We start from the raw sequence: 14,288 nt of genomic DNA on the forward strand, positions 1-14,288 counted from the left end.
ATCTTATTTTGCCTTTGTTCCCTTTTACAAATCTGCGTTCCATCGAGGAGAATATCCTAACCATTCTGAATTCCATACCATTAGTCTGAGGATTCAATTAGCCTGGAATTATCCCTGTTTTCTCCATTTCACGTTAAAGTTTATTCATCCCCCAATTTCTAGCTCACATTCCATTTCCCCCTTGGATTATTCTGATAAGCCTAAATTCTCAATACTGTACTTTTACTATATATCTGTCATGTGTCCATATAATTTATAAAAGGTCTATCATAAAAAGCACAGTGGTAGGAACAGAAAAATTAGGTTCTAATAGCAGCTGAATCAGAGCCCAATGTTCTCAGGAATTTGTTTAGTTCTTCTGAGCCTTGATGATGTTGGGTAATGCTTTATTTTGGTTTATTTTTCCTTTATTTTAGGATAAAAGAGAAAATTTGGATATGTTCTTAATCTAAATTCACATTCCTATGGGGGTAACCCATTTGTAAATATGATCTCTTGAAGATTTTTTAAAAAATTTCAAATGAACATTTAATTTAAAACCAAAATTTCTTTTAAAATTAATTTGTTTTTATATCCACTATACCACTCAAATGCATTTATCATCTTACATGATTTTTTCAAAGTCTCTTATCAAGGGTACATATACAAAATAATTTTTTTAAATAAATAGAAACAAAGGGACTTTTTCAGCTTTTAATATAAGATGAAATAAAAGTTTAACATAAGAGAAGTAATGTCATTACTATTTGGGGAGGGTATCACCAACATTTTGTGCAAACAATGCTAACCTTCTTTTAAGCAATACGAACATAACTGCTTAAGAAATGACATAAGCAATAATTCTACATCTACAACTCCCCTAAAATAATCTGCTTTTTCCCTTTTTTTTAAACATATGTGCACAGTGCTAACAAAGTAAAGCCAGAGAGAAATGCTTGAGACCCATTATCCAGAGACATAATCAGAGTTTACTGTAACTCATTTAGAGAGCTTACCAATCAAGGAGCCTGTAATGAAAGCTGCAGTTTCCCTCTTTCCAATATTTTAACACAAAATCCAATGACTAAGAGCTTAATACTAGATGACAAATCACATCCACATTATTAGTTAAGTAGTCTCACAGTTAAACACATCTTAAAGACATATCAGTGTTTACATTTTATAAATTTCTGAAGAGGCCTTAGAAAGCTTATATATCCTTTCTTAAACAAAATGAGAAACTGCATTTAAGGTGGTGGAATGAAATTAAAAATTAAAAATACCTGTATTTACAGCAATATTGATCCTTTACAAATACAAAATATGAATATGCAGTGTCTTTAAGGATAATACAAAATTACAGTGATGTTACTCAAGCACTATGCGTGCAGTTGGAATACAAACTTATTGGTGCTGGTTAATGTGCCAGTACTGAAACCAGTTTCTGTTGGAGAAAATCCAACTGTAAATATGTGCATAGAGTACATATAACACAGGGAAAAATGACTCACAATGATTCAAGTCAGCTTACCTAACTGGAAATTCTAATCATGAAATACATTACAAAGACATCCTTACAAAGCAACAAGTATAAAAAAAGTATACCATTTCATACTTCATATTTATAAAACATTTCCCCTCCTTAAAGTGTCATCTTAAAAATCTCAGACTCATTCTTCATTTGAATATACATTCATAATGAAAAGATGTGAACAGCTCCACTGAATTTTCCATGTGTTAAATATGAAAAGAACCAGTAACCACAAAATGTCCAAATTTAAAATATACTGGATGAGTAACGCACTAAAATTATCCATAAAAAACAAGTGTTAAGTAACTTCATAAATGAACATGTCATTTCACTGTTAATAATGTGAATAATTATCATCTTCTCAAACTGCATAAGACAAGTGCTATTTTTAAATTGTAAAATGATCTTAATGAAAAATATCTTACATTGTAATGTTTCGTTCCAAACTGATAAATGATTTCAAACTTAAGGATGAAAATTGGCTCACAAATAGTAACGCAAACATAATTTCACAAAAATCTTCAATTTTTAATAAAGAGAATCACATTCCAATTTTCCCTCCCCAAGAAAATGTCTCACAATTACAAAATAGAGAAACAGCTAGTCACAAATGCAAGAAACATTATAATTTAAATATATGAAAAAATTTCTAAATTATCAATTCAATATATTTCCTAAGTCCATTTTTAGAGGAAAAAAAAATTTCTTTGAAGTACTGCTTTTCATGCTCAACCTCAAGAAATGTTTTAATGATATTAAATAAAACTTATATATGTAATGCTTGCAAAATGAAGTAAAGAAGAACCCTGAGAAAAATATCCACGCTGAAATCATTTATTTCATCTAACAGTGACTGTTTGGTACATATGAGTTAAAACAAAAACAAAAATATAACACTTCCTAGAGGCTGAATTCCCTAAAATGTAATTTCAGTGTTTGTCCATAACATGAGGTCAGGTCTTTTTAGAGTTTTTTGTCTTTTACTCTGTTATGAAACCCCTGAGACACCATCTGTATTAGTCAGCCAAAGGGATGCTGATGCAAAATACCAGGAGCTGGTTGGTTTTTATAAAGGGTATTTATTTGGGTTAGGAGCTTAGCAGGTACCAGGCCATAAAGTATAAGTTACTTCCCTCACCAAAGTCTATTTTCACGTGTTGGAACAAGATGGCTGCAGACATATGCAATGGTTGAGGCTTCCTGGGTTTCTCTCTTCCTGGGGCTTGCTTCTTTTTCCTCTGTGAACTTACTTCCTGGGGCTCCAGCTTAAGGCTTCAGGATCAAACTCAAACATCAAAACTCCAACATCAAAAACTCTTAACTCTGTCCTTTACAATGTCTTTTGTCTGTGATTCCCCACCCAGTGAACAGTGGGGTTCTATGTCCTACTGGCACAAGAGTTTTACATAATTACTTAATCAAGTAAACCCATGAAACCAATATAATCCAATATGCCCAGATGAAAAGATCAGTTTACAAACATAGTCCAATGTTTCTTTTTGGCATTCATCAATAATATCAAACTGTTACACCATCTGTTTTCAAATCTTTCTCTTCTGAGTTAATTTCACTAAATACATTTGCTGTCACATTCTGATCGATGATTTCTTCATTTGCCGGGGAAGCAGATTCTCCCTTTTCTATTGTTTGTTGCATTTCACAGAGCTTGATAACAGCTTTATCTGTTGACCTTATGCTAATAAGATTGATGTCATGCATGCTGACTTAATGAAGCATGAAGTTTTGCCATGAATTCTTCTTAATTATTTCCTGTCCATACTTTTCTACAAACAGCATACAGGCAAGATTCATTTGATTGTGAGCAGTAAACCCATGCTTCAAAACATGGAGATTCCATAATTTCATCATTTCTTTCTTTCAGTAACAGAAAATTCTTCAATTTATGTATGCTGGTTTTCTCTCTTAGCCCTTTGGGATCTTTTCATCTTCACTACTTCCATTTCTTGAGGATGGAGATGTAAGAAGGTATCACTATGAAAATATAGACAATTGTGTCTACTGCTATATGTTCGTGCTTTTCCACTTCTTCAGTTTTGGATTCAAGAAATTCAGACATGTTTGCTTTTGTTCATTTTGGCCTGCACACAAAAATGTGCATGATAGGTGTTCTCTTTACTGGTCCATGGTGACTAAAGGCAAATCCAGGTTGGCAATGAATATCCTGAGGATTTCCTGCAAAGGGGCCATTATAACACTCATTGATAGAAGTATCTATCTTAGCACCTTTTGTGTGATAAACGTAATTGAAGATAAATCTGCTATGGCAGAGTTTAAGATGTCTGAATAAACTATAAACCTTACGACAGTTCAGAGTGCACCAACAGCAATGCAAGTCATCTCTTACTTCAGTTTGTTGTCTTGTACCATTTTTTTAAAGGGATTGATAAAATATTCATAATTTTTTCCAGTTTTAATTTGAAGTATCTCTTTTCTTCTTTGTAGATCTGTAGCCAATGATTCTTTAACAGCAATAGTCTGAGTAGGTTTAAATGAACCAGGCTTGCTTTCTTGATGGAGATTGTCTGAATTTCTCATGGCAAGAAACTTCGCATTAGGAGCTATAAATTTATCACTGGTCTTGATGTGGGCTATGAATAAAAGTATTCAGGGGAAATGCAAACAAAATATGCTAAAAGCTTATCTAGAATGTATGAAGTCCATGCTAAAAGCTTACCTAAGAGGTGGAAGATATGTATGCTAACTCAAGCCTATTGAGAACTGAAACAAAGGGACCATTTAACCTTTTCCTTCAGTATAAAAGAAACTCAAAAGTCTTGTTCGGGGCTCGGGATTGAAACAGAAAGCTCCTGAGTCCTGGATTGAAACAGAAAGCTCCCGAGTCTGGCCAGCCATCAATAAACCATTTTTCCTTCTCAAAATCATTCCTGAGTCCTGACCTCTCTATACGCAAATAATTGAACCTCTCTCAAATTCTACAACAGTCTCTCCTGTCCAGCAAAGAGTAAACTGCAATCGAACTCCCTGAGAAAATGTTTCAAATGGATGCAGCCTCTTCCCATCAAGAATAGTTACCCATGTTGCTCTTTTCTTCCTCATTGGACATTATTCCATTTCTGTGTGGCTACTTCATATTCCCTATCTAAAAGCTGGAAGTGCCTCTTTTTATCAAATTCTGTCATTTGTGAAACAAATGTCTTTTCTCCAGCCTCACAATTTCCTTTACTTCTAGCTGTAAGTTCTTAACTGACATCATTATTTTCATTGGTTTCTCCATTAATCAATCCATTAAACTCTCCTTCCCAGACAAATCACTTTAAATAGCAAGGAGTAAGACTTCACCATGTGGCTGTTACTAAGTTACAATTCATTACATGAACCTGCAAGGGACCAGCATGTTTTGTTTGATTGAAGTCAGGATTCAAAGGCACCTGCTTTTTACCTGTGGAACTTGCCTTACTGGGCAAGTTAACATACTTCAGTTATTTATTTTCTGTGTGTCTGGCAAATTTTTACAAGCAGAACTTCCAGGTTAACAGAATTTTGTTCTATTTTCTGAGTTTTGTGATGACTTATTTTTATGAAAGAAACCACTAAATATAAGCTGCAGGTGATCTGACAAGCTATGAGAATCTTGCTCTCCTTTCATTTCCTCTACTTTTGATAACATTATCTTTAAATGTTTTCCATTTGATGTTTGTCTTGGAGTTTGATAAGGCATATGAGTTCTGTGCAAAAATATTGGTGCTATGACATGTTGAATTCCAAGGAATCTATAGGTCTGTGTTGGTTTCTCAAAGGCCTGGAGGAGGAGCTTGTGGTTGGCATGGATGTGCTCCAGTTAGGCTTCTTCACCCGTTAATACCATGGCTCCCATCGCTGTAGCCGTGGTGGAGGAGTCACAGTATCTGCTGCCAATGCTGGAATTGCCACCCGAAACCATCGTGGTTCCTCCCTCCTCCTGCCACCTGCCAGCTACCTCCCGGGCAGCCTGGAGAGTTAGCACCTGCAATACCCACCTCTCGCCCCAGCAGGCTCCAGGGGACAAAGGTGGGAAGGAGGAGGGATAGGAGGAGAGAGAAAAGAAGGGAGGAAGGAGAAGGAAAGGTGGGAGGGAAAAAAAACAAAACATCACGTGTGAGTCTTCTTTTAAGTCAAGGAGTGGTCCAACTCTACGAGGATGACCTTTAATCAGATTACTGGAGGCCTTATAGTGAGAAAGAAACTGGAAGCCAGAGTTGAGAGAAAGCCATGAGAAGGGATGGGAAGTCAGAATTTAGAACTGGTAAGAGGAGGGATAGGATATCACCTTGTGAATGGAAATCTAAGCAACCTGCAGATTGCTGGTCAACCAAACCACTTCTAACCTGGGAAAGGAGCAAGCCTTCTACCCTCTAATCTATGAGCCAATAAATTCCTTCCCTGATATTTTTCATAGCAGTTCAGGAAAACTAAGAGAGTCCTTAACAGGGTTATATTTAATAGTAATGATAAAATGAACTGCCTTTCCTAGTACATGGTTTTGAATTGATGTTTCTTCCACCAAAAATAACATAATCTACAGGAAACTTAAGAGCTGTGATCATAAATTATCTATCATCTGTGTCACCTGCTGATCTTACCACAATACTTGGTGCATTTTAAGAGATCAATAAATTTTTGATAACTGATTCTCTCAACTTTGTATTGGTCTGTTCTTTTGCCCATATATAAAAGAATTCTTGGTCACAAACAGTTGCTGCTGTTTATTTCTCCTTTATCAGTTTTGTTCACATCAGTCTTATTTTGTTTGTTTAAATGTTCTGCTCCGATTATTTTTTCATTTTGTCTTTTTTTGATATACCAGGCCAGGGAGTGAACCTGGGACCTGAGAGGTGGAAGCCATTGCTCAACCACTGAGCCAAATAGGTCCCCTGAGTTTGTTCTTTTTTTCTGTTTGTTTGCTTTGTTGTTGTTGTTGTTGTTTGTTAGTTTTTAGGATGCACTGGTGCTGAACCCAAGACCTCCCATGTAGGAAGCAGGCAATCAACTTCTTTTTTTACCATTATTATTTTAAAGATTTATTTATTTATTTATTTACTTCTCTCCTCTTCCCCCCACCCCGGTTGTCTGCTCTCTGTGTCCATTTGCTGCACCTTCTTTGTCCACTTCTGTTGTCATCAGTGGCACGGGAATCTGCATTTCCTTTTGTTGCATCATTTTGCTGTGTCAGCTCTCTGTGTGTGTGGTGCCATTCCTGGGCAGGCTGCACTTTCTTTCGCGCTGGGCAGTTCTCCTTATGGGGCACACTCCTTGCGCGTGGGGATCCCCTACGCGGGGGACACCCCTGTGTGGCATGGCACTCCTTGTGTGCATCAGCACTGCGCATGGGCCAGCTGCACACGGGTCAAGGAGGCCTGGGGTTTGAACCGCGGACCTCCCATGTGGTAGACAGATACCCTAACCACTGGGCCAAGTCCACCGCCAACAATCAACTTCTTGAGCCACATCTACTCCCCTTTATTGTTTTTTAATCAATAAGTAGGATATAATATGAAGAACATACATTGATTTAGGAAATATAGTTGAGAATAATTCTTAGCCACCAACAATTGAACAAGTGACTTCTCCTTACTGGGCTGCCATCATTTCACTCCTTAAATGTGAATTTTGTTCTGCTTAACTTCTAAAGTAATAGGGGATAAATGCTTATTTCAGAGTTATAAATAGTTACTGGACACCGTTCTTAAGGGTTACCTGTAGGTGTTAGGTAACCCTACACAGCAAATTCATGAGCAGGTCCTGTCATTTTTTTACTGGCATACTTCTTTCCAGACTTTTATGAAAGCACACTGTTGTGTAAAAATGTGACACATTCTGTGACCAGAAAAGTAGTCTACTCTTCAGGATGCAAAGCATTTGTGGGTATTTGATCCAAGTATGTCCTTTCCTGATTATTGTTGACACACACAATTACAATTCATTCATTTTATTCCCATTTTATTCATAGATCTATCTTATTACTGCATCACAATAGTCATTTGATTTTGTGTTCGTATTTGTTTATAACTTTCACCAAAAATTGCCATATATCTAGATGTGTGAGTAGAAACCATATCTTAGTAAACTTGGTATCCCCAGCAGTAGTAAGGTACATTTGCTGTATCATTTTAAAATATTCAATTATTTTTCAGAATACAAGAAAAATAAATGAGATATATAAAACCCACAAGATGCATTAAGTATAGATAGTGAATAAACAAATAATTAGTGAGATACATGCAGATATGACATTTGTTAAGAATAGATAAACAGAGCAAACAAGTACCTTGTGAGACATCCACATTCCCAAGTTATGTTAAATATAGATAGTGGATAATTTGGCAAAGAGTAGGACATGTTAAGGATAGAATACATGCATTATGTGAAAGATAAAAAAAAGTGCTATTTATAAACAAAAACACATGGATGAAACAAGTCATAAATTAAGATTATGCTATGCCTGTTATGGCAATTTGTTATACTTAAATAAGCATACATTTGTGGCATCACTCGTGGTAACATTCTGGTACCACATGTTCTCGGCACAAAAAAATTCAGGTAAAACCTGGTTGGTGTCCAGCAGTCTAATTGGTGAATTAGAGTTGTGGTCATGTATACATGAAACTGTGTGTCTGATAGAGCAAATGTGAATGTGGTTTTCGTATACCTTGCATTTGTTTGCTTCCCTTACTCAAACCTCAGCTGCGGTCCTTTAAGTCATCACATCAGCCCAGAGAGAGTGCGTATGGATATTTCACAGCCCATGGTTCAGAAGGGTGTAGCTTCTACTCTATTTGCACTGTATTGCAAGTATGTTAACCTACTTTCTCTTTCCTTTTGTTTCTCACTATGTGTTTTAAATTGACAAAATGATGAATGAGCTTGACTGCTTGGCGTTCCTAAACATGTTCTCTTTTTTAGGTTCTCCTATTATGTCTATGTTCAATAAAATCTACTACCAGCTGCCCTTCTTCCTTCTTTTAGTCACCTTAGGGCTGGAACAGGCCCATGTCTAGGTATCGATCCCATTAGGCATCATGTATGTGACTGTCATCCTCAGAAACAGCATCATTGTTCACACAAAATGAAAGGACCCCACGCAAAATGAGCCCCAATATGTATTCCTGCCCATGTTGGCAACCACCAATACAGGCATGTTAGCATCCGTACTACCCACTGTACTTAATGTCTTTCTTCCTCATCTACCTGGAAGATAGAGTTCCATGACTTCTTGGCTGTTTTTCATCCCTATCATCTCTTCCTTGGATCATACATCCTGCTGGTAATGTCCTCTGACTACTTTAGGGCCATCTGCCACACACTGTGCTACACTGTGGTCCTAATCCACTCCCCCCTTACTCAAATGGAGTTGTTTGCTCTGGCCCAGGAAGTGGCACTGATGCTGATGACCCTCTTGCTAATCCTGCTCAAACAGGACAGTGCTCTTCCACTCCTTCTGTTCCCACCCTGATGTGGTGCAGCTAGCATGTGGGTCTATTCATGTGACCTCATCTATGGACTAGCCTTGGTTCTCTGCTCCTTTGGTATGGACCCTGTCTTTCTGTTCTGTCCTATGCTCTCATCTCAGGACAGTCTTAGGCTGTGTGTCTACACAGAGACTACTTAAAGCACTTAACACTTTTATCTCCCATGTTTAAACTTTTCTAATTTCCTATGTCCTACTATTGCCCTTGCACTGTCACACAGGCTAGGCTGGTATTACTCTCCTCTTTTGCACATCACCATGTCAAATATTTTTTCCTTTCCTAACACCTGTCCTAAACACACTAGTGCACATTGTAAAAATACGAGATTAAAAGTGTGCTGTGTAGACAGTTTGCATTTAAGGTGGGATAAATAGCAAAGAGAGGGCTCTTTGAGGAACTGATTAAAAGTTACGAGAGGATCCAAAAAAAAAAAAAAAAAAAAGGAGAAATAGGCATTCATTTCCTGCATGAAGTATTCCCTTTGTTACATTTGTGCATCTTTTCCCTACTATCTTTCTAGAGGTAAGAGTGTACATACTATTTTAAATATTATGCTTGGAAAGAGATTTTTTAAACTGTCTAAATATTCACTCTATGTGTTTCATTCCTAGAGTTCATTTAATTTACCTTAAAGCCTTCTATTTAATCCAAATAGTCATGCAAATATTTTCTATAAAATAATTCCTCATGCATATATATACATACAATGTAGATAAAGGCCCAAATCTGATTAAAATCAAATATTTATATTGTTGTGCAAATATTTATAATCTTTGGGAAGTAAGAAATATTGTAGGGAGAAATATTCTCAATGGAATAAAAAGGGTTTATTTTTCCCAATTTTTATTTAACTATTTTTATGGTTTACAATTTGCATTCTGTAATCATCCTAATCTAAGTTTCATCTAAACTTAAAATTCAGTGAGGTATTAAAGCAAAATCACAAAAAGCAGTGCACCTAAACTTTGCTCCTCTATGTAATGTATACTTGAGTTCATCAATTTGGATTTTACATTTAATTGAATATAAGAATATACCTTTTAAACTAAAATAAAGATTTTGTAACTTATCAGCTACATCATTCAGGGAAAATAGTGGCATAGACTCTCTATGCTTCAGTATTCTTAGAAGTGAAATTGAGTTAATAATGGTACCTACTTCTAAGGATGATACAATTTATAATTACATTTGTATAATAATTTATAAAATATGTTTACAACAGGGCCTTGCATATAGTAAATGGTCAAGAAATATTAACTATTATTAAATTAAGTGAAAGTTATAATGGAAGTCAAAGACCATAACAGGATTTAAATATAAATATAATGGCATAAATTCTTCTAACATTCAGATGATGAGAAATAAGGTGATCAGAGAATAATACAGTTGTTCTCTAGTTCATAGATAGAGTTTCTTCACTATATAGATTTCCTTAAATTGCATGTATTTGCAAATGGACAAAAGGATTCATACTAGGTTTGACTATATTGAAATTTATCTTAAAGCCTCTCATTTCAATCCAAATTTTCATGCAAATATTTTCTATATAGTAATGTTTGTCTGGCCGTTCTATCTTTGCACATTGGTAATAGACATCAGATAATTTATGCACACTTATGATGACACGAAATTAATTACCACAACAAAGAGTCAGACACTACATTCATTTACTCCATCCATTTTTAATCACGGTATCTAGACATTATGCATGAATCTTTAATTTATTGATTTAGTAGTCATGTATACCTCTTCTAACATTTGTCCCTTTGCTCTTTGTTACTCATATATTTCCTCTGTCCCTCCTTGTTTTCCATCTTTACACAATCGTTTTGATAATTAACCATGGGCCAAATATTGGGTAGACAGATGAATCAGACAAAGATGCCATTCTTTATGGACTTGCTATTTAGTGAAGGAGCAAAGACAAGAATAAATTGACCATATCATGGGAAAAATTAAATAAATAGCTCAAACCTTCATATTTGTTAGAATATGCCTTTAAATTGCCTTAATTTCATTCAAAAACAAAGGAAAGCAAACCAAAAAGGCTTATGTAAAATATGGAATTTATTGGTGTACATGCCTGGGAGGGATACTAAGATATGTCACAGGATCAAAGGAGGGCCATCAGACCTTGTAGCTTAAGGACTCAGCAGTGTAACAACTTTTTCTCTCTGAAGCAATGTCTCATATCTGCTTCAATTTTTGTTTTTTATTCATTTTTTCTTAGTATTGTTGGGCTTCCTCCATATAGACAGGGTAAATGATGATCACAAGTAGTTCAGTGTCTGTCTAATGTTACAGTCCTTGAAACAAAAATCTTTCATACTCGCTCCAACATAAATATTCCAGTTTTTCAGTATCTATAGCTAAAGTCTAAAAGAAAGATGTATTAGAGTTTTGAAATTCTTTGTACCACCAAAACCACACAGAAAAGTGAGGAGTTCCCCCTTTGGGAAAGTTTTGGCTCTTTAAAAAATTAGTTAAATTGCTGAACCATGGCCCATAGTTATGTATACTTATGATTAGAAAAGTCAGAGTTAAGAGGCTTCTGAATGGGAAAATTTACTATAAAGGTAAAGATTAAATTGGACCTTAAAGGATGTTAAACATTTTTTTTGAATGAGGGTGTTCATTATACTTCTCAAATGGTCTCTCACTAATGGAAAGGATCACATATTTAAAATTTCAACTCCTCAATACCATCAGTGTCTAAGAGATCAGAGGTAAATGAATGCATTGAGAATTTAGATAAATTTTAAGCTTTTACTTTTTCTCCTCATGGTCCTTTCATACTCTTCCAAGAAGCTGTTCCTAACAAACCCAGATTTCACTGGCTTTCACTACTCTGCAATCATATGGCAATACTAACTAAGCCCCATTTTCTTACTAATTATATTCCATTAAGGAATGTCACTCATTTACTCTTCCAAAATGTTAAATGATTGTCATTAGTAGAGTGTAAACTATGTCAATACTCTATTTACTGTGTGAGTCTGATACCTACTAAATATGTCAGAATTAAAAAATATTTTTGATTGATTACCTGAGTATCATTTAGGAATCAAACTAAGACTTTCACAAAGTAGCTTTGCATTCTTGCTAATGATACCCCATGCTAATTTATTCAATGGGCAGTTAAATCTATTTGCCTTTATCCCTAATCCCAGCAGCAGATTCTTCAATTGCTTATGAATGTAAGTTCACAAGAGTTAACCCCAGAAGAGAATGAAATAACTCCATTTTCTTCTTTGTAAAGTTTAGAGAAGGAAGATGCATCCTTATTTCAGAAATCAGGGTAAGACCCTACCTATTCTCAGTAGGTAATGAGAAAACAAAAATATCTAAATAGAAAATGAATTCTGAATAAATAACAAGATGGCTAAAAATAACCATTTCTCAGACCCTTATAGATTATTTATTTTCAGATTTTGTCAATAGCTAGAACATTCTTTACATTAATCAACATCCAATTACAAGAAATAGAAATATTAAACATATAATCATAAATTTATCATCAGTTTTGGGTGTTTAATACCTCAGGTTAGCCACATGGGCAATCAAGAATCAGATGAAATATTGGCTTTTCATTGATCTTGTATAATACAGAGCCAGGCCCCTCAACTATGCAGCTGGAGCAGCATGATTCTCATCCAACTCACACAAAAAGAGAGGGAACATGGGTTCCTATTGCCATTTCACCTTAATCACTATAATACAATTATCATTCTTGTCCACAGGTATTGGTCATTTATTTATGTATTCTGCTCCCCTTCCTTCACCTCTTTACTTAGCTGATGTGCTTCTGGGGGAAAGACCTCAGCTTTTTCTCATTTTTGAAATCATGTTGCCTAGCATACTACTTGACACATAGTACATTCTGAACAATTTTTAACTGGTTGCTCCTTTTGATCCACAGACAATCTCATTCCCCAGCAATGACACGTTGCACCCAAAATCGTTTACGCAGGGCAGCCTGGATCTGCCTGGATTTGAGACTGTAGACAAGAGGATTGAGCAGCGGAGTCATCAGAAGGTAAGCATTACTCATAGTCGTATACAAAATTGGGGAAGTGTCCCTGGAATAACGGTGCAGCACTGCCAGGCTGATGAGGGGCATGTAAAACACAAGCACTGTGCATAGGTGACAAGCACAGGTGTGCAGCGATTTCCAGTTCCTGTCCTGGCTTCCCAGTGTCATAACAGTGCCCAAGATCTTCATGTAAGAAGCGAGGATGAAGACAACATCCACTGCAAATGTGCAGAGTACGAAAACCAATCCATAAACACTGCTGAAAGTGACATCCCCACAGGCCAGGTTCAGCATATCTGGATAGTAGCAGTAAGAATGTGAGAGGATATTGGCCCCACAGAAAGGAAAGATTCTAAGGAAAAAAGGCAGCGGGGCCATCAGAGTGGCACCTCGTATGAGGGCAGCTCCACTAAGGCAAGCAACAGTATAATGCGTCAGGATTCTGGTGTAGTTCAGTGGAGCACAGATAGCTACCAAGCGGTCAAATGCCATGGCCACCAGGACACCTGACTCTACTGAGGAGAGGGTGTGGATGAAAAACATTTGGGTCAGGCAGGCATCCAGGCCAATGTGACGGATATCAAACCAGAAGATAGCCAAAACACTAGGCATTGTGGACAATGAAAGGCCTAGGTCAGTGAAGGCAAGCATGGCCAGAAAATAGAACTGGGGTTCATGAAGATTCTGTTCTTCTTTAACTAGGACAAGGAGAACAACATTACCCACAAGGGCCAGCAGGTACAGGAGACAGAAGGGGATGGAGATCCATATCTGTGCAGCCTCCAGTCCAGGGATACCAATGAAGGAGAAGATGGGCCAATTAGAAGTAGTGTCATTAAAACCTGTCATGGTGAGGTGTAGGTAGGGCTAAAGTTTCAGGATGTGGCAGGCCTATAATTGAGAAATTGTGTGTCAAGAAAGCTGAAAAGTCAAATTTGAAGTTAAAATATTGGTTATACATGGAGTTATAAACGTAAGACATGGAGAACTCAAAATTGAGCTTCAGAATTGTTTCTTTTGATATATGAATGTTAACTAAACATATGAAAAGATATTTAACATCATTATTTGTTAGGAAAGTGCAAATGAAACTACAATAACATACTATTAGAATGGCTGGAATTAAAGTGAGTAAAATATCATATGTTAGTGAGGGTGTGGGAGAACTGGAACTATCATGCATAGTTGATGGAATGTATGCAAAATGGTACAGCCCCTTTGGAAACCAGGTTGTCAGTTTCTTACAAAGTTAAACATG

General features: G+C 36.2%; 1 protein-coding gene and 1 pseudogene across 1 annotated transcript; both read right to left on the bottom strand.

Moving 5' to 3' along the window:
* Positions 1-3,028: 3,028 nt before the first annotated feature.
* LOC101413895 (polycomb protein SUZ12 pseudogene) lies at positions 3,029-5,432 on the bottom strand (annotated as a pseudogene).
* Positions 5,433-12,922: 7,490 nt separating this feature from the next.
* On the bottom strand, positions 12,923-13,879 carry LOC101429886 (olfactory receptor 51I1-like). The gene has a single exon (XM_004471728.1). The coding sequence runs from the start codon at positions 13,877-13,879 to the stop codon at positions 12,923-12,925; it is 957 nt and encodes a 318-aa protein (XP_004471785.1).
* Positions 13,880-14,288: the final 409 nt, after the last annotated feature.

Source organism: Dasypus novemcinctus, chromosome 10, assembly GCF_030445035.2.
Source record: "Dasypus novemcinctus isolate mDasNov1 chromosome 10, mDasNov1.1.hap2, whole genome shotgun sequence".
NCBI lineage: Eukaryota > Metazoa > Chordata > Mammalia > Cingulata > Dasypodidae > Dasypus > Dasypus novemcinctus.

Excerpts from the sequence above, each read along its gene's own strand:
- LOC101429886 (XM_004471728.1), bottom strand. The coding sequence starts at position 13,879 with ATGACAGGTTTTAATGACACTACTTCTAATTGGCCCATCTTCTCCTTC.